Here is a 19,538-nt window from a genome sequence, read left to right as displayed (position 1 = left end):
AATAATTAATGTATCCGGTCACATTTATATGTTAGATACATTAGTTATTCAATGTACCTAAAAAGTTGTTTTTTGCCTATAAATGTGACCGGAGGGAGTACATAATACAGACTCTCAATTTTGAAGTCTTAAACAGGTCTCACATGGACAAATCATTTTTATATAATTTTTTAATAATAGTACCTCATAAGTACTCAACTACTCCAATGAAGACCCTCTAACAAAAGGTCTATATGTGTCACACTAATAAATAACATTAAAAAAAAGTCAAGGTAAATTGCAATTGAAAGCAATACTACAATGACAATGATTATTTTAAGAAAAAATAATGCGGAGTCCACTTAAGCATTGAGGGAGCATCCACATTGGTAGGGTATTTACCATTTAAGACCCGGTACCTAATAGACACCCCTATTGTGGGAAAAAAAATTAGGGGTCTCTTAAGACCCAGGGTCTCACTTAAGACCCCAATCTTAAGTGGACCCCACACAACTTTTCAATAAAATAATCATTATTTGAGTTGTTTTTGTTGTTTTTCATTAATAAATAATTATTAGTGAGACTCATTTAGACCTTTTGATAGATAATCTCCATTGGAGTGGTTGAGTCCCTATTAGATGCTATTATTAAAAAATAAAAAAAAAAGTTATGTGTCCATGTGGGACCCGTTTAAGACCTCAAATGTGAGGGTCTCCATTGTGGATGCTCTTAAGTGAGACTTTGGGTCTTAGAAGACCCTAAAATAAAAAATTACATTGGGGGTACTTATTAGGTACCGGATCTTAAATAGTGAAGACCTCACCAATGTGGATGCTCTAATGTCCACTTGCAAAACTCCTATGTATGGAATATCCCACATAAATTGGCGTCAAAAGGATCTGAACTTGAAATCTTAAGACGAACACATATTAAGATTTCAAACATGAGGAATACTAGTAACATACTCTTTAACACACATTTTTTGATTGGTTAAAATTTATATGGTTCCACTAAATTATGTGGGACCCATATAAAATTGATGGGACTCATGTAAATTTTAACCAATTAAAAAATATGAATTAAAATGTGTGTTACTAGCATTTCTTCTCAAATATATATCATCCTATCAATCCATGTTGGTTACCCATTGCTCAATATAAATTACACATATAGTGTGCCACAAGTGTTGCATGTTCACTTTTATTGAAAAAAAGTCAACAACAATAAAACATATGTTAAAAGCTTCCTTCCGTGATAAATAAGAAATCTAAGATAAATTATTTCCTCCGGTCTTATTTATAAAAGACATTTGAATTGGCAAAAACTTATGTATTCAGTCTAAATTTTAATAAGAAACATCAATTTATGTTGATTCAAATATCTCTTATAAAAAGGACCAGGTGAAACATCATATTTTATCTTAATTTAATTGTTGATGAGCTAATAGATATTACAAGTGATTGAATTCATTTTTTGACTATTTATAGTTCTAGTTATTTCGTAGAATTTATTAACACTAACGTTTTTTTATTGCGCTAATGTTTAAAAATTATTAACGGTGTTTTTTTTATGAAATTTTGATTTTGATTAAAATGTAAAATATAAATGTCAGTTGCTTTTAAGTTATAACAACCAAAATAATCATGATTTTTTTATTTCAATAACACCAACAATATAACAAAAAAAAATTATAATCTAAAGTCTTTTTTTAATGACACCAACAACGATCTTTATTATAGAAAAAGTTTTTTAAGAGTATAATTGGGATAATGAAAAAGTAAGTATAAATATACTCATTTAGTTTTTTACACTTTTTAAATGATAAAGGAAAAAAAAGCATATATATATATATATATATATATATATATATATTCATATCGTGTTTGTTACATTTTTTTAATATTTAAATTTATTATTATGTGTTTTTTTTATGAAATTTTGATTTTGATTAAAATGTAAAATATAAATGTCTGTTGCTTTTAAGTTATAACAACCAAAATAATCATGATTTTTTTATTTCAATGACACCAACAATATAACAAAAAAAATTATAATCTAAAGTCTTTTTTTTTAATGACACCAACAACGATCTTTATTATAGAAAAAGTTTTTTAAGAGTATAATTGGGATAATGAAAAAGTAAGTATAAATATACTCATTTAGTTTTTTACACTTTTTAAATGATAAAGGAAAAAAAAGCATATATATATATATATATATATATATTCATATCGTGTTTGTTACATTTTTTAAATATTTAAATTTATTATTATGTGTTTTTTTTATGAAATTTTGATTTTGATTAAAATGTAAAATATAAACGTCTGTTGCTTTTAAGTTATAACAACCAAAATAATCATGATTTTTTTTATTTCAATGACACTAACAATATAACAAAAAAAAATTATAATCTAAAGTCTTTTTTTTAATGACACCAACAACGATCTTTATTATAGAAAAAGTTTTTTAAGAGTATAATTGGGATAATGAAAAAGTAAGTATAAATATACTCATTTAGTTTTTTACACTTTTTAAATGATAAAGGAAAAAAAAAGCATATATATATATATATTCATATCGTGTTTGTTACATTTTTTTAATATTTAAATTTATTATTATCTATTTGTTACATGTGTTATTTGTATTCAAAATTAAGGGCATTTTTCAAAAGAAAATCCGACCCAAAAGAGTTGAAAATGGTTGTTTTATTTATATATAATATAGATACGAGTTTATGTATTTGTCAATAAAAAAAATACGAGTTAATGTAGTAGCTCATCAACTAGCTCGAATGCCTGCATATTCGTGATTTTTATGTTATACATGATGTAGCTCAAAAGTAAGTATGAATATTTTATTGTATTTGCAAGGACTTTTAGACCATCTACAATAGAGCACCCCAAATTGGGTGCTTAAATGGGTCCCTTATGTCCATATCACTCATATTTCCTTAAGAGAAATGCTAGCAACACTCTCTTTTGAGCACTCTCTCTAGCACTCATTCTTTTATTGGGTGAAATCAATGTGAGACCTACACTTTGGAAATGGAACCCATATAAAGTGGTGGGTCATACATTGATTTCACCTAATAAAAGAGTGAGTGCTTGAGAGAATGCTCAAAAGAGAGTGTTGCTAGCATTCCTCATTTCCTTAATACTTAATAAGCACCAATTTTCTCCAACCCAACACCTCAAAAGAAATTATTAAATAAGTCCCACAAATAATTATAAATCATTACATTTCAACACAATTTCTTTATTATATTAAATTTTATTAAATGGGACCTACAAAAAATGAAGATAGAAGGTGTTTCCATAGCCATCCTTATTCATAGGCACCTATATTATACTCCACAATAGGGGTGCCTATTTAATGTGGTGCTAAATAGGTGAAGCACCCACTATTATGGATGGTCTTAGTGATATTATAATATTATAATGTTCTACAAAGTTTATTATAATCTTAAGTTTGAAATAGTTTGTGATTGGTTGATAAAGTTTGTTCAATATTAAAAGTGATAAAAGTAATGTAGAATAACAATGGGACTAAAATGTTGAGATTAAACTTCATCAATCATTTTCTAAGGGGTTATGATAGAAAACACCTTTTATGAAGGTGTCTTTTATCAAGTTACTCTATGAGCATTTGCGAAAAGACACCAACTTACTTTTATGAAGGTGTCTTTTAGCAAAATTATAACTAAAAAGTGAAAATCACACCTTAAGGTGTGACTTGTTAAAAGACACCACCAAAGGGTGACTTGTAACAAAACCCTTTTCTAAGTATCTATATAATTAAATACACATATTCATAGCTAACATCACTATCATCATCGTTTCTATTTAAAAGTGATTAATTCATTAATATGATGATATATCAAGTTTCTTTCCTGAGTATCCTAATAATTTTCACTTTTTGTACGTCGGTGTGAATTTAACTTAGTTAATATGGACATTGTATTATATATGTAAAGGTTGTGGTTTGAACCTCGGACACCTCACTTATTCTCCTTAAAAAAATAAGTGAATTTTTCGCTACTAGACTACTTGACAAAAAAATAAATACACGTTTAATGATCAATATTTTTATGCATTTTCAATACAGTCAATCAAAATTTTCGGAAGCAGGAAAATACTCATAGTATATGTTGAAATAGCTTGTAATACAAATTTTATCACCACCTCACGCCTCGCTGTTGACAATCACTTGCTCCTCCATGAGTTTGTTCTGTTCCAAATTCGATCATTAATGTTATGTAACCAAAAAGAGCTTGCTTATTTCGCCATATCATGAATGAAAATCCCAAGAATTTACCTATTATAAGTATTGCTTGCACATCGAGAATGTGTGTGATATTTGCTTGTATTTGTTCAGCTACCGTCGTACTATAATAAATCTTAGACATGTGAAGGCTTATATCTTAACTTGGTGCATCTTCATAAGTTGTCATAATGTTTTTAATGACTTCTACCTCGACTTTGGTTTCTCGGAAAAATAGAAAAAATCATCGGTGGATTATCACAAAGATGGATGCCATGTGAATCGCCCTCCTCTCAGCTTGTCTGATAAGCGCTGAAAAGCCTTCTGCACAAAGGATAAAAAGATATGGAAAGAGCGGGTCACCTTGGCGAAGGCCTCTCTCAGGAATAATCAGACCAACCAAGGTATTATTTACTATCACAAAGTATTCCACAGATTTAACACACATAAGAATTTAGCGAACCAACTTTGGTGCAAAACCCATTTTTAACATCACCTTTTTCAGATACACCTAATCAATCTGAATGTAATCCTTGTTGATGTTCAAATTGAGCACTGCATTGTTGTTGCTATTATGCCTATCAATTTTTATATGATGGAGGGCCTCGAATGGGATCATTGCATTGTCTAATATCGACCTTTTGGATATGAACACAAATTGGTTGTCATACATGCATTTGTGATGGTCGCACTTCAACGTATTAGCGAACACTTTTTAGAACAACTTATGTAGCACATTACATAATGCAATTGGTCTCCATTCCTTCATCATCTTCTGTTGTTGGCCTTTTGAGACGAGGGCAATGTTGGATGTGTTCAATGTGGGAGGAAATTGGTACTCAGTCAACCAACGACAACATTCTTGGAATATATCTGCATTATATTATGCTCCAAAATTGCTGGTAAAATCCATGACTAAAACCTTATCGTCTAGAGCATTTATCAAGATGTATAGAAAACATGGCATCTTGAATTCATGAATATGAAACAGAGCAGTTAGTTCTATATTGTCATTATCATCAATTATCGACGTGAGAGCATCCATAATCGGCCTATACACGTTGTCTTGCCCATGGAATAATTTTTTAAAATACTCTCGAGCTAACTAACACATGCTTGTATCACCTGTTATTCTATCAGTTTCCAAGGATGTTATATGATTTACCTTATTACACACTGTAACAGACACATGGAAAATTTATATGTTGAGGTCACCATCCTGATACAGTGGGCTTTAGCTCATTGCCTCCAATATTTATCATCTTGAACTAGCAACTAGTTAATTCTCTGTCAAGAGAAGCGAGTTGTTGAGGGTCACGTGAATTACTTTGTTTTGTGACATTCTTCAATATATACTTTTAACTTGTTACAATTGTTCTTACTCCAAGATAACAAACAAAACATTTGTGCATACATCCACCCTAGGTACCACCGAATGATGAAATTTGTTCTACCAGCTTTCCTTAACAACATCTTTGAATCTGCTTTCCTTAAAAATAACTCTTAATCCGGGTTCAACACTCCATGCATTCTCAAATCTGGATTTGCGCCGCGCGTCCATTCTGGAACCTGGTTCAAGATTCAATAAGATAAGATAGTGATAAGATGTAAGAGGTGCCAAATTTTCCAATTGTGCATTTGGGGAGACCGCATGCCACCCTTCATTCACAAGTGCCTTGTCCAAGCGTTCCTCAACTGCTCTAGAGGTGCCAATACTCTTGAACCATGTGTACTAATAGCCAACCATAGGCACATCTGTTAAGTCAGAATCTGACATTGCTTGGCGAAACCCATTAATTTACCCCCCTTCTCGGTCAACCCTCCCATTTTTCTCACGGTTAAACATAATGTCGTGAAATCACCACGAATACACCATGGTAATTAGACATCATTTGCAAGAGTTTGAAGAAAATCCAAGAGTCTTTGCGGCCTCCCTCTTCCAAGAACCTATATGACCTGTAAATTGTCAAGGGCTCTTACTTGGATCATCAACACGAGCATTAATATGATTAGTAGAATGAAAAAAAAAAATCACTAAATTAATGACAATACAATAATATATATATATATATATATATATATATATATATATATATATATATATATATATATATATGTCTGTGTGTGTGTGTGTGTGTGTGTAATATGTAAAATGCAACAAACTTATTTGAAAACAAATGAAAAAAGAAAGATTAAAACACCAAAACAAATTTTTGGATAAAAGATTAACAAGCCTAGTGAACCAAACAAAGTATTTACTCACTACAAAAAAGAAAACAAGTATTTACTCAAATCCAAAGTTATTAGCAGTATAACTTTGAGCTTCAAATTCTCGAAAAAACTCTCCCATCAAATTCTTCTTCTCCCAAAGCTCTCTCCCTCGCAACAATGGATCGCACGCAAATCCTTCTGGTTGGTTTACCACTCTTCCTATTCTTCTCAGACATCATCAACCTTTTCTCTCCTTCACCGCCTCCTAAACCATCTCGTCACAATCACGTTCACCCAATTCCTCAACCTCAACAACCGCATCTTCAACAACCCCTTGATTTTCCCATACAGGTTTTTCAATTTCCCAAAACAACCCTTTTTAATTTGTTCTTTCCTTATGCTTAAATTTCACTTTTTTTTTTTATTATTTATCTGATTATTTTTTTTTCAATTTTGGTTTTTTATGTGGATTATGTGTTTGTATTAATGCAGAAACAAAGTGGAATTGACCCAATTGGGGTTGGTCCAATTGGTGTTGGCAACACTGTTAGCATTGACTTTTGCACTTCTTGTTCTTACAAGTATGTTACTTTATCTATAGTTCTTTTGATTTTGGTTTAATTCTTTAATTGAGTTCAATGTTTCTTTAGGTAATATATGTGAGTTTAGTTGGTATTGTTTGAAATTTCAATGATGACGAACTTCGTCTTTTGGTAGTAGAATGTTAGGATCTTTTAAGCTATCACTAAGAAAACTATGAAATTAGGGTTCTTAATTTAAAAAAGGGATAGGACAATGCACCCAAATGCCCAATAATCATTATTCTTTTAGGGTGTGTTTGCAAGTTGGTTTTTGGAGGGGAGGGCTTTGAAGGGGGGGTGTATTTGATATTTTAAAATATAGACCTAGCCCTCCAAAGTCTTCTCCTCCAAAACCAGACAAAATCCAACTCACAAACACACCCTTAGCCTCCATGATCCTATCAGGGATCTTTTAGGCACTTTCTATTAGTTTGTTTGGTAGCATTTTTATTGTGTGGCTGATGTAGTTATCTTACCATGTGTATGCATCAACTTATATAAGCATTACATAGTCTCATGTTTAGGCAACCAATGTGAGTGAAGAATGCCTTTAATTTTCTTAGATAGTTTCTATTCTTTCTCTTTCTTAATTTAGAATCTGTAATTTTCATAGTTCCTTAGTTGTAGCTCGTTTAGGGACATATCATAGAAACTCACGGGTCCTCGTTGTCTTTGCGGATGAGATGATAACTTAATTATTGCCAGTTCGACAAAAACAAGGGAAAACCTATATATGTTTTCTTTGTTTTTGTCAAACCAACTCCAACCATATCATTGTCTCGGCCCTTAAGATCGAAGAGGATTGTGATTTGTGAGCTTTTACTTCTAAGAGGTGTTAGATTGCCGTTAAGAGTTTTTAGTAATTTTTAAATACTGGTTCATCATAGACATAGAACCTGTCGGAAGAATTGTTTAATATTACTATTATTTTGGTATTGAAAAGGAACTGAAGGAGAACGGAAAGGAAACAAGAGCAAAAGTCAAAACCAGATGATTAAAAATATTACTACTTGTGTGGATTCTACATTAATTCAAACAAGTTGTGCATATCTGAATTGTATCTAGTATTAATTATTTGTCAAAGAGGTGTTTGATTTGAACGAGTTTATTCTGGTTTATGTTACGACACAAGTGATTATGTAAATATTTGAAAGAGCTTTAATAATAGGTTGTAATTTGTCTAAAAGTTTTTTAAGTTACTCTTTTAAGCTCCTTGTGATAGTTTATAGAAATAGCTTATGTAGAGTTTATACTCATTACATAGTATCAACTTTTTTAGTGATTATGTAGAGCTTATGTAGAGTTTATAGAAATAGCTTTTTTAGTGATTTTTAGTGATACTATCAACTTTTATATTAGTTCTTATATGATGAGTTCTTATCAAATAAGCTCATTAAGTTGTTTATCTAAACTCACTCCAAATGAGGCACAACATCTATTGGCATTCTATTATCTCGGTCTCTATTTGAGTCAGGTCTTGTTAGCCAGTGGTTATTTATACTAATAGATGGAAAATATAGTTTTGATTTTCTGTTAGAAAAAACATTAATGACCCAACTACGAGGTCCTTGCAAGTCTACCATACTACCATAGGAAGAAGTTTAGGAATATAGATCAATAGGAATTAGTTATACCTTTGTATATATGTACTTTATTCTGTGTTTTAGGGATCTTTTGCAAACTGTTAGCATTGACTGGTTATCTGGTGTGAGGAGAGTATTCTCTCTTGTGTACCTTTTCTTTTAATAATCAATAAATCTCAAGGACAAATAATTCTCTTTCTGCTTGTGCTGTCCAAAGAACCGAACATTTTCATTCTAACATTGTTGAAGTATATAGGTCCTTGCTTTTCATTTCAAACGTAGTATCTTTTGCCAAACCATGCACTCATCCATTGGTCCTATTTAGAAGTCTGATTTTTGGTCCTAAGTTACGTATGTTAGTGGCAACAGTAATCTTTCCATAATCCATAATACCAAGAATTTAGCTATTATTTGAACTTGTAAGTTTTCAGATTCAATCTAGACTTAGCTTGTTTTAGCTGCATTCTTCCTTAGCTTGTTTCATTTGTATAGCCCTTATATTTGCAAGTAAAACAAATGCTTGTAAGAACAAACTTTAGTATATCTTGTTTAATTTCCAGGACATTTTCTGCAGGGGAAATGCAGTATCAGTGAAAAACACTCTGGAATCTTTATTTCCTGGGATTAATGTTGTTTTGGCTAACTATCCGCCTCCATTTCCGAAGCGTGCTCTTAGCAAAGTAGTTCCAGTGTTGCAAACTGGAGCTATTATAGCTATAACCGCAGGTGACCAGATATTCCCGAGATTGGGAGTGACACCACCACAATTATACTATTCCTTGCGTGCCAATAAATTCAGAAGTATTGCTAGCATATGGCTTCTTTCAAACTTTGTTCAATCCTTCCTACAGAGTTCCGGTGCTTTCGAAGTATATTTCAATGGCGAATTGGTAAGTCCCTTGTTAATGGTGGCAATTGATTTGGTGTCATTTTTTTTTTTTATGATGGTGTTAACATGTGACAGTGTACATTAATAATAAATGCTGTGAGGGAACTCTGAATTTTTAAATTGGGTCTGTTTGGTTTATTTGAGCTTATCTACTGACATAATCACTTGTGAGACTATTTGAGAAAACTTATGGAATCAACTTATGACATGCCCATATGTTGTTTTCAGCTTATTTTCATAAGGATAGCTTATGATGATAGTTTGAATCTATTTTATCTTTTGATATAGAAATAGCTAATACATAAAACACTTACGCTATAAGCAATTAATTAAGTTGTTTATAGAAACAAGTCCGGAGGGGTAACCTTGGCGCAACTGGTAAAGTTGTTGTCATGTGACTGTAAGGTCACGGGTTCAAGTCCTGGAAACAGCCTCTTGTGTAAAAACAGGGTAAGGCTGCGTACAATACACCAAATGGTGGGACCCCTTCCCGGACCCTGCGTATGCGGGAGCTTCAGTGCACCGGGTTGCCCTTTTTTTTTTTTTATAGAAACAAGTCCAAAGTCGTATGGATCTATTGAAACATTTATTTTGAGTAAATTGCACTTGGGTCTACCTATAAAAGTTTTGAATATCTTTAATGACTTCATTATCCTCTTGTTGATTTGCATCTCATAGGTTTTCTCCAAGCTGAAGGAGAACAGATTCCCTGGCGAATTTGAGTTGAAGGAACTTATTGGCAGAAGAATCGGTAATACACCCATGCTTTGAAGCAGAGTAAATGGACCATACAGAAATCAAATTTTTATTTAGTTTGTGTAATTTGTTATGTACACTGTCAGGTAAGGAATTGAATACTGATCAAGCCCTTCTTTTAAGTTCTAACTTTTGTGTTTTTGAGCCTCTCTATCTTTCTAATGTTAACGAGTTATCGTAGAGTAGTGATGTATGACATTATTCCTCGAGTGACAAACACAGAGAAACTAAACACGATGATTTGAATTAAGTTTATTAGAAGAGAGTCATATTTGCACAGTTCCTCTATTTACAAAGTAAAGTTTAAAAAGAAAATGTTCTTGTGAGGCCATTTTGAGTTGAGATTGAGCCACATACAGTTATGTAGATTTCTGCATGATTAAGAGGGTTTTAAATTGTTGTTTTGTTGTTACAATTGTGTTTTGGCTGTGAGTTACAAGGTTTTCAATTGTAGTTGCAGTCGTGGTCACATCTTGATATGTGATTTTTACAGAAAACTGCAAAAACACAGCTTTGACCATATTTGCTGTCGCGGTGCGTTTTGAATATATTGATGACTTCAGATTATGTTGCGGTCATAATTAGGATCGGAAACTACAATTTAAAACTTAAGTTGGTTGAAGCAGTTTATAATCACGGCTCAATGCAGCTAAGCGTGCTGCTAGAATTGAGATGTTTTGGGTTCATCATGTGACACTGTCTAACACTGTGACCTGAAGTGTATACTTTAATTATGCAAGATAGCATAATCTGATGGAAAAAATGTATATACATGATGGATAATCGTTCCATTTAATTCTGTCTCATTTTTATCATACAACCATCCGTTAAGTGTAAAATGAGGAGGCAGATAAGTGATAGCAATAACAAGAAGTTAGTGTGCACAACAGTTTAGTATTTGAAATTGTGGGTATGCATTTTGATCATTGAAATTTGAAAGTGGTTACTTTCTCAAATTAAAAATCTATGATCACCTTAGCTCCTTGAGACCAAATTAATCGGTTCAAAATATATAACTACTGTAAATAAGAATTTTAAATTTTTAAAAGTCATGATTTGTTTTTGTCAATAATTAATCACACTAGAATTTGTCTAAATTTTTTGTAGAATAATGATTTAGTCGCTTATTTTGAAGAATATCTTTATTCTTATGAATTTAACACTACAATTTTAAAAGCAGTATATATTTGTTTTGACTCTTGATGCAACAAAAGACAAATCAAGATAAATATATTTTCTACCTTAGTTTTGCTGAACATTTTTTAAAGTGATATTTAGATGAAATAACTAAATTATTGAATTCTTTAAATTTGAAAAGATAACTAATTATTTCACAGCATTTTTTAAAGTGATATTTAGATGAAATAACTAAATTATTGAATTCTTTAAATTTGAAAAGATAACTAATTATTTCACAGTTTTCAAAAACTAAACTGTCCTGTTGATCCTATTATAATTATAATAGTAAGAATGGTAACTTATACATTAAATAATACATTAAATAATATTAAATATAAATATATAGCAATATTTAACAACATGGGGATGTAGCTCAGATGGTAGAGCGCTCGCTTAGCATGCGAGAGGTACGGGGATCGATACCCCGCATCTCCATATTTTTTTACATTTTTTGCTATTTTTTTGGGTTTCGTATTTTCGTACTATTATCATCATTTTATCACGAAACGGTAAAGCGAGTTTCTGCCATGTTATTGTTTTGTTTCGTATTTTCGTGCTTTTGTTTTTATAGTACGAAATGGAAAAAACCTGTTCGTCGATTATAGTTCTACATCTCCCATTGGCTAAAATCATTTTGTCAATTTTTTTTTTCTTGATTCGAGGAAATATAATCATAAAAATATTCATTCCTTTGTTTTTTTTAATCAATTAGTCATGTAGTCAACCGATTAGAAATTCACTTCTTAAAGTGAGTGAGTGAAGTGTACGAAGTTCGACCAATTCTAACATATACTCCATCCGTTTTAAAATATAAGCAAAATTCACTTTTTAAGTTCATTCGTTTAATGATGTATGTGGTCCATAATATGAACCACATACATCATTAAATGAATGAACCTAAAAATTGAATTTTGCTTATTTTTGAAACGGAGGGAGTATTGTACAATATCTCTATCAATTGTGTTAAACTAATTGTGTTTGTTATAAGTTTACTGCATTTTATTCATGTGTATAAAATATTATAATGAATGGATTTTTGTCCGAAGAAAACGGTGGGAATAAAGTTCCCATTAGTTTCCATAAATATTTGTACCAAAAAAGTTTAGTTCCCAAAAATATGAGAATAAAATACATCCAAGTTTTTTTTTAATAGCTACGTCTTCTCCAAACTGAAATGTGTTTCGGACGTCATCCTTCTTCTCTCACGTGGAATTATCTCCTTTTTTTTTTCATTGTTACATCTACACCATTAAATGAGAAAATCTATTTGTGAGAATACATTCTCAAATCTGAGACGTCTTGAATTTAAAACACCTCTGTTTTTTTTATTATAAGAGTTTGAACACCTCCAACCTAACGCCTTTAAATAAATAGAAATGTAATAGGGTTGTAACTTGTAAATGTTATTTAAAATTTTAAACCCAAAACCTTTCCTCCCTTGCACTTTGGTATCGTCCTCATCCTAAATTATTATTATAAATAACAAAATTAAAAAAAAAGGCTAATTAGTTGGAGTAATGGGACAAAGTAACAGCCACGTTGAAAGCCAAGTGACGATGTAACTATTTTCTTGGATATAAATCTGGAGGGCGTAATTGTCGACTTGTCGGCAGCTTACAATAATCCTTCTCGTTGGTTTACCACTCTTTCTTTTCTTCTCAGACATCATCAAGGAGAACGGAAAGGAAACAAGAGCAAAAGTCAAAACCAGATGATTAAAAATATTACTACTTGTGTGGATTCTACATTAATTCAAACAAGTTGTGCATATCTGAATTGTATCTAGTATTAATTATTTGTCAAAGAGGTGTTTGATTTGAACGAGTTTATTCTGGTTTATGTTACGACACAAGTGATTATGTAAATATTTGAAAGAGCTTTAATAATAGGTTGTAATTTGTCTAAAAGTTTTTTAAGTTACTCTTTTAAGCTCCTTGTGATAGTTTATAGAAATAGCTTATGTAGAGTTTATACTCATTACATAGTATCAACTTTTTTAGTGATTATGTAGAGCTTATGTAGAGTTTATAGAAATAGCTTTTTTAGTGATTTTTAGTGATACTATCAACTTTTATATTAGTTCTTATATGATGAGTTCTTATCAAATAAGCTCATTAAGTTGTTTATCTAAACTCACTCCAAATGAGGCACAACATCTATTGGCATTCTATTATCTCGGTCTCTATTTGAGTCAGGTCTTGTTAGCCAGTGGTTATTTATACTAATAGATGGAAAATATAGTTTTGATTTTCTGTTAGAAAAAACATTAATGACCCAACTACGAGGTCCTTGCAAGTCTACCATACTACCATAGGAAGAAGTTTAGGAATATAGATCAATAGGAATTAGTTATACCTTTGTATATATGTACTTTATTCTGTGTTTTAGGGATCTTTTGCAAACTGTTAGTATTGACTGGTTATCTGGTGTGAGGAGAGTATTCTCTCGTGTACCTTTTCTTTTAATAATCAATAAATCTCAAGGACAAATAATTCTCTTTCTGCTTGTGCTGTCCAAAGAACCAAACATTTTCATTCTAACATTGTTGAAGTATATAGGTCCTTGCTTTTCATTTCAAACGTAGTATCTTTTGCCAAACCATGCACTCATCCATTGGTCCTATTTAGAAGTCTGATTTTTGGTCCTAAGTTACGTATGTTAGTGGCAACAGTAATCTTTCCATAATCCATAATACCAAGAATTTAGCTATTATTTGAACTTGTAAGTTTTCAGATTCAATCTAGACTTAGCTTGTTTTAGCTGCATTCTTCCTTAGCTTGTTTCATTTGTATAGCCCTTATATTTGCAAGTAAAACAAATGCTTGTAAGAACAAACTTTAGTATATCTTGTTTAATTTCCAGGACATTTTCTGCAGGGGAAATGCAGTATCAGTGAAAAACACTCTGGAATCTTTATTTCCTGGGATTAATGTTGTTTTGGCTAACTATCCGCCTCCATTTCCGAAGCGTGCTCTTAGCAAAGTAGTTCCAGTGTTGCAAACTGGAGCTATTATAGCTATAACCGCAGGTGACCAGATATTCCCGAGATTGGGAGTGACACCACCACAATTGTACTATTCCTTGCGTGCCAATAAATTCAGAAGTATTGCTAGCATATGGCTTCTTTCAAACTTTGTTCAATCCTTCCTACAGAGTTCCGGTGCTTTCGAAGTATATTTCAATGGCGAATTGGTAAGTCCCTTGTTAATGGTGGCAATTGATTTGGTGTCATTTTTTTTTTTTTTATGATGGTGTTAACATGTGACAGTGTACATTAATAATAAATGCTGTGAGGGAACTCTGAATTTTTAAATTGGGTCTGTTTGGTTTATTTGAGCTTATCTACTGACATAATCACTTGTGAGACTATTTGAGAAAACTTATGGAATCAACTTATGACATGCCCATATGTTGTTTTCAGCTTATTTTCATAAGGATAGCTTATGATGATAGTTTGAATCTATTTTATCTTTTGATATAGAAATAGCTAATACATAAAACACTTGCGCTATAAGCAATTAATTAAGTTGTTTATAGAAACAAGTCCAAAGTCGTATGGATCTATTGAAACATTTATTTTGAGTAAATTGCACTTGGGTCTACCTATAAAAGTTTTGAATATCTTTAATGACTTCATTATCCTCTTGTTGATTTGCATCTCATAGGTTTTTTCCAAGCTGAAGGAGAACAGATTCCCTGGCGAATTTGAGTTGAAGGAACTTATTGGCAGAAGAATCGGTAATACACCCATGCTTTGAAGCAGAGTAAATGGACCATACAGAAATCAAATTTTTATTTAGTTTGTGTAATTTGTTATGTACACTGTTAGGTAAGGAATTGAATACTGATCAAGCCCTTCTTTTAAGTTCTAACTTTTGTGTTTTTGAGCCTCTCTATCTTTCTAATGTTAACGAGTTATCGTAGAGTAGTGATGTATGACATTATTCCTCGAGTGACAAACACAGAGAAACTAAACACGATGATTTGAATTAAGTTTATCAGAAGAGAGTCATATTTGCACAGTTCCTCTATTTACAAAGTAAAGTTTAAAAAGAAAATGTTCTTGTGAGGCCATTTTGAGTTGAGGTTGAGCCACAAATACGGTTATGTAGATTTCTGCATGATTAAGAGGGTTTTAAATTGTTGTTTTGTTGTTACAATTGTGTTTTGGCTGTGAGTTACAAGGTTTTCAATTGTAGTTGCAGTCGTGGTCACATCTTGATATGTGATTTTTACAGAAAACTGCAAAAACACAGCTTTGACCATATTTGCTGTCGCGGTGCGTTTTGAATATATTGATGACTTCAGATTATGTTGCGGTCATAATTAGGATCGGAAACTACAATTTAAAACTTAAGTTGGTTGAAGCAGTTTATAATCACGGCTCAATGCAGCTAAGCGTGCTGCTAGAATTGAGATGTTTTGGGTTCATCATGTGACACTGTCTAACACTGTGACCTGAAGTGTATACTTTAATTATGCAAGATAGCATAATCTGATGGAAAAAATGTATATACATGATGGATAATCGTTCCATTTAATTCTGTCTCATTTTTATCATACAACCATCTGTTAAGTGTAAAATGAGGATGCTGATAAGTGATAGCAATAACAAGAAGTTAGTGTGCACAACAGTTTAGTATTTGAAATTGTGGGTATGCACTTTGATCATTGAAATTTGAAAGTGGTTACTTTCTCAAATTAAAAATCTATGATCACCTTAGCTCCTTGAGACCAAATTAATCGGTTCAAAATATATAACTACTGTAAATAAGAATTTTAAATTTTTAAAAGTCATGATTTGTTTTTGTCAATAATCACACTAGAATTTGTCTAAATTTTTTGTAGAATAATGATTTAGTCGCTTATTTTGAAGAATATCTTTATTCTTATGAATTTAACACTACAATTTTAAAAGCAGTATATATTTGTCTTGACTCTTGATGCAACAAAAGACAAATCAAGATAAATATATTTTCTACCTTAGTTTTGCTGAACATTTTTTAAAGTGATATTTAGATGAAATAACTAAATTATTGAATTCTTTAAATTTGAAAAGATAACTAATTATTTCACAGTTTTCAAAAACTAAACTGTCCTGTTGATCCTATTATAATTATAATAGTAAGAATGGTAACTTATACATTAAATAATACATTAAATAATATTAAATATAAATATAAATATATAGCGATATTTAACAACATGGGGATGTAGCTCAGATGGTAGAGCGCTCGCTTAGCATGCGAGAGGTACGGGGATCGATACCCCGCATCTCCATATTTTTTTACATTTTTTGCTATTTTTTTGGGTTTCGTATTTTCGTACTATTATCATCATTCTATCACGAAACGGTAAAGCGAGTCTCTGCCATGTTATTGTTTTGTTTCGTATTTTCGTGCTTTTGTTTTTATAGTACGAAATGGAAAAATCCTGTTCGTCGATTATAGTTCTACATCTCCCATTGGCTAAAATCATTTTGTCAATTTTTTTTTCTTGATTCGAGGAAATATAATCATAAAAATATTCATTCCTTTGTTTTTTTTTAATCAATTAGTCGGGTAGTCAACCGATTAGAAATTCACTTCTTAAAGTGAGTGAGTGAAGTGTACGAAGTTCGACCGATTCTAACATATAATCCATCCGTTTTAAAATATAAGCAAAATTCACTTTTTAGGTTCATTCGTTTAATGATGTATGTTGTCCGTAATATGAACCACATACATCATTAAATGAATGAACCTAAAAATTGAATTTTGCTTATTTTTGAAACGGAGGGAGTATTGTACAATATCTCTATCAATTGTGTTAAACTAATTGTGTTTGTTATAAGTTTACTGCATTTTATTCATGTGTATAAAATATTATAATGAATGGATTTTTGTCCGAAGAAAACGGTAGGAATAAAGTTCCCATTAGTTTCCATAAATATTTGTACCAAAAAAGTTTAGTTCCCAAAAATATGAGAATAAAATACATCCAAGTTTTTTTTTTTTTAATAGCTACGTCTTCTCCAAACTGAAATGTGTTTCAGACGTCATCCTTCTTCTCTCACGTGGAATTATCTCCTTTTTTTTTCATTGTTACATCTACACCATTAAATGAGAAAATATATTTGTGAGAATACATTCTCAAATCTGAGACGTCTTGAATTTAAAACACCTCTGTTTTTTTTATTATAAGAGTTTGAACACCTCCAACCTAACGCCTTTAAAGAAATAGAAATGGGACAAAGTTAAACCCAAAACCTTTCCTCCCTTGCACTTTGGTATCGTCCTCATCCTAAATTATTATTATAAATAACAAAATTAAAAAAAAAGGCTAATTAGTTGGAGTAATGGGACAAAGTAACAGCCACGTTGAAAGCCAAGTGACGATGTAACTATTTTCTTGGATATAAATCTGGAGGGCGTAATTGTCGACTTGTCGGCAGCTTACAATAATTCTGAAATATATTGATGTTTTTTTTTTTTTTTTAATAGGAGTTCTGTCCTATGAAATTGAAGTATTATTATTATCTTTTTTAGGGAAAAATTGAAGTATTATTTTTTTCCTTTTAACTTTTGATCTTAACTCTTGGATTATCATGAAAGGATCTTAGTAAGGAAAAAAGTAGTAAAATTTTATCGATAATTATTTATAATTAGATTTCGGATTCAACATTCTTTCAAATGACTCATTCTTTATTAAAATAACATCAATTTTTTTAAGGGTAACATCACATTTCTTTAAGGTCTATATATAATTTATCATGTGATAATAAAATCGAATGTACATTAATTCATACTTTCTATAGTACTTCAAATGGTTTGAGCTAAGATTTAGAAGATTGAGGTTTATGGTTAAGTATATGTTTGAAATAGCTTATGCGTTCAATTTCTCGCGTTTCAAAGCATGTACTTTCTCCGGTCCTAAATATAAGAGTTTTTTTTTTATGTTCATTGAATAATTAATGTATTTAGACTATAATATGAACTAAATACATCATTTATTCAATGTATCTGAAAAAAGAATTTTCTCTTATATTTAGGATCGGAGGGAGTACAATGTGAAACTAGAGAAGCTACAAAATGTGGCAGTGGCCTAGACGTGAGTTTACTTTAATTTCACCGAAAAAACAAACAACCATTAAGTTTTGACAACGGGCAAAAAGAACATAAAAATTAGAGGAGTCTTATGAACACTCTCTTTCTAACACCCGCCCTCTTATTGGATGAAATTTATGCGGGTCACATATTAAAAATAGATCCCACATAAAGTGGTGAGACACACATGAGTTTCATCCAATAAAAGAATGAGTAAAAAAAAAAACCCCGATTATTAAGATTTGTCAACTTAATTTAACATATTTTTTAATTAAAAATTAATTATTCATCTTCATGTGTTCTACAAAGGAATCTTCATTATCTCCACCAATTTTTCTTACTAAAAGTTCAGATCTAAAAAACCACAACAAGAAGAAAATGTACAGATTTAGAAAATCACCACATCAATAGAACCATAACCTTTTTAACTGTACATATTAAGTGGGTAAATCGTACATATTGTGAAAAACTATACATTTCTTTGACTAAAAACAATAGTTGTTCTAGATCTGATGGGTGTGGTTGAACAAATTTTAAGGAAATTCTCCAACTGCCATTGTCGAAATTCTCTCAGCAAGTGAAAGAAAAATTGATGTTTTCAAGGAATCTTTCGTTAAACAATAGTAGGAGAGTATTTGGTTTTTTGGCTTTGCTGGGTTTTTCTACGAAGAACTTCACCAAACTTACAGTTTTATGTCTGAGTTAGAAAAGAATTCTGATACAAAATAAGATGGTGTATATTAAAATAAATTGTTAGTAAAAGTAGTTTATGCTGTCATGATAAAAGGGGTGGTGAATTAGTAAAAGGATAGACAATATTAAAATATGAAAGCTACAGTTTTTTTTTGTTTGGACTCAACAGGTGACAACCTCCAGCTGTCCTTAAAAACCAGCCTTTTCCATGGGAAACAACTTGCCTTTCCCAAGCTAAATCTCACCGTGTTAGAGAGAGTGCTGGAAAGAGTGTTTTTAACATTTCTTTAACAATTAACATACTAACATTTACTATTAAAAA

The 19,538-nt window shown here is 31.2% G+C and overlaps 1 protein-coding gene, 2 non-coding genes and 1 pseudogene across 4 annotated transcripts; all 4 read left to right on the top strand.

The window, feature by feature from the left end:
- The first annotated feature begins 6,395 nt into the window (after positions 1-6,395).
- Positions 6,396-10,514, top strand: LOC146926361 (selT-like protein). The gene is made up of 4 exons (XM_085758736.1): positions 6,396-6,801; positions 6,943-7,031; positions 9,189-9,504; positions 10,182-10,514. Exons 1-4 carry the CDS (start codon positions 6,628-6,630, stop codon positions 10,272-10,274), a joined length of 672 nt encoding a protein of 223 aa, XP_085614862.1. The 5' UTR covers positions 6,396-6,627; the 3' UTR covers positions 10,275-10,514.
- A 1,286-nt stretch (positions 10,515-11,800) lies between these two features.
- On the top strand, positions 11,801-11,873 carry TRNAA-AGC (transfer RNA alanine (anticodon AGC)). Its single transcript has one exon. It is a non-coding gene; the product is annotated as a tRNA-Ala (tRNA).
- LOC146926359 (selT-like protein pseudogene) lies at positions 11,816-15,442 on the top strand (annotated as a pseudogene). Its single transcript, XR_015007930.1, has 3 exons — positions 11,816-11,845; positions 14,301-14,630; positions 15,104-15,442. The product of XR_015007930.1 is annotated as a selT-like protein pseudogene (transcript).
- A 1,203-nt stretch (positions 15,443-16,645) lies between these two features.
- On the top strand, positions 16,646-16,718 carry TRNAA-AGC (transfer RNA alanine (anticodon AGC)). Its single transcript has one exon. It is a non-coding gene; the product is annotated as a tRNA-Ala (tRNA).
- Positions 16,719-19,538: the final 2,820 nt, after the last annotated feature.

This window comes from Medicago sativa, chromosome 4 (assembly GCF_051527215.1).
Source record: "Medicago sativa cultivar Bolivia chromosome 4, Bolivia_mono, whole genome shotgun sequence".
Taxonomy (NCBI): Eukaryota; Viridiplantae; Streptophyta; class Magnoliopsida; order Fabales; family Fabaceae; genus Medicago; species Medicago sativa.
Note: the sequence above shows the minus strand (reverse complement) of the source record. Positions and strands in the feature narration are given on the sequence as shown.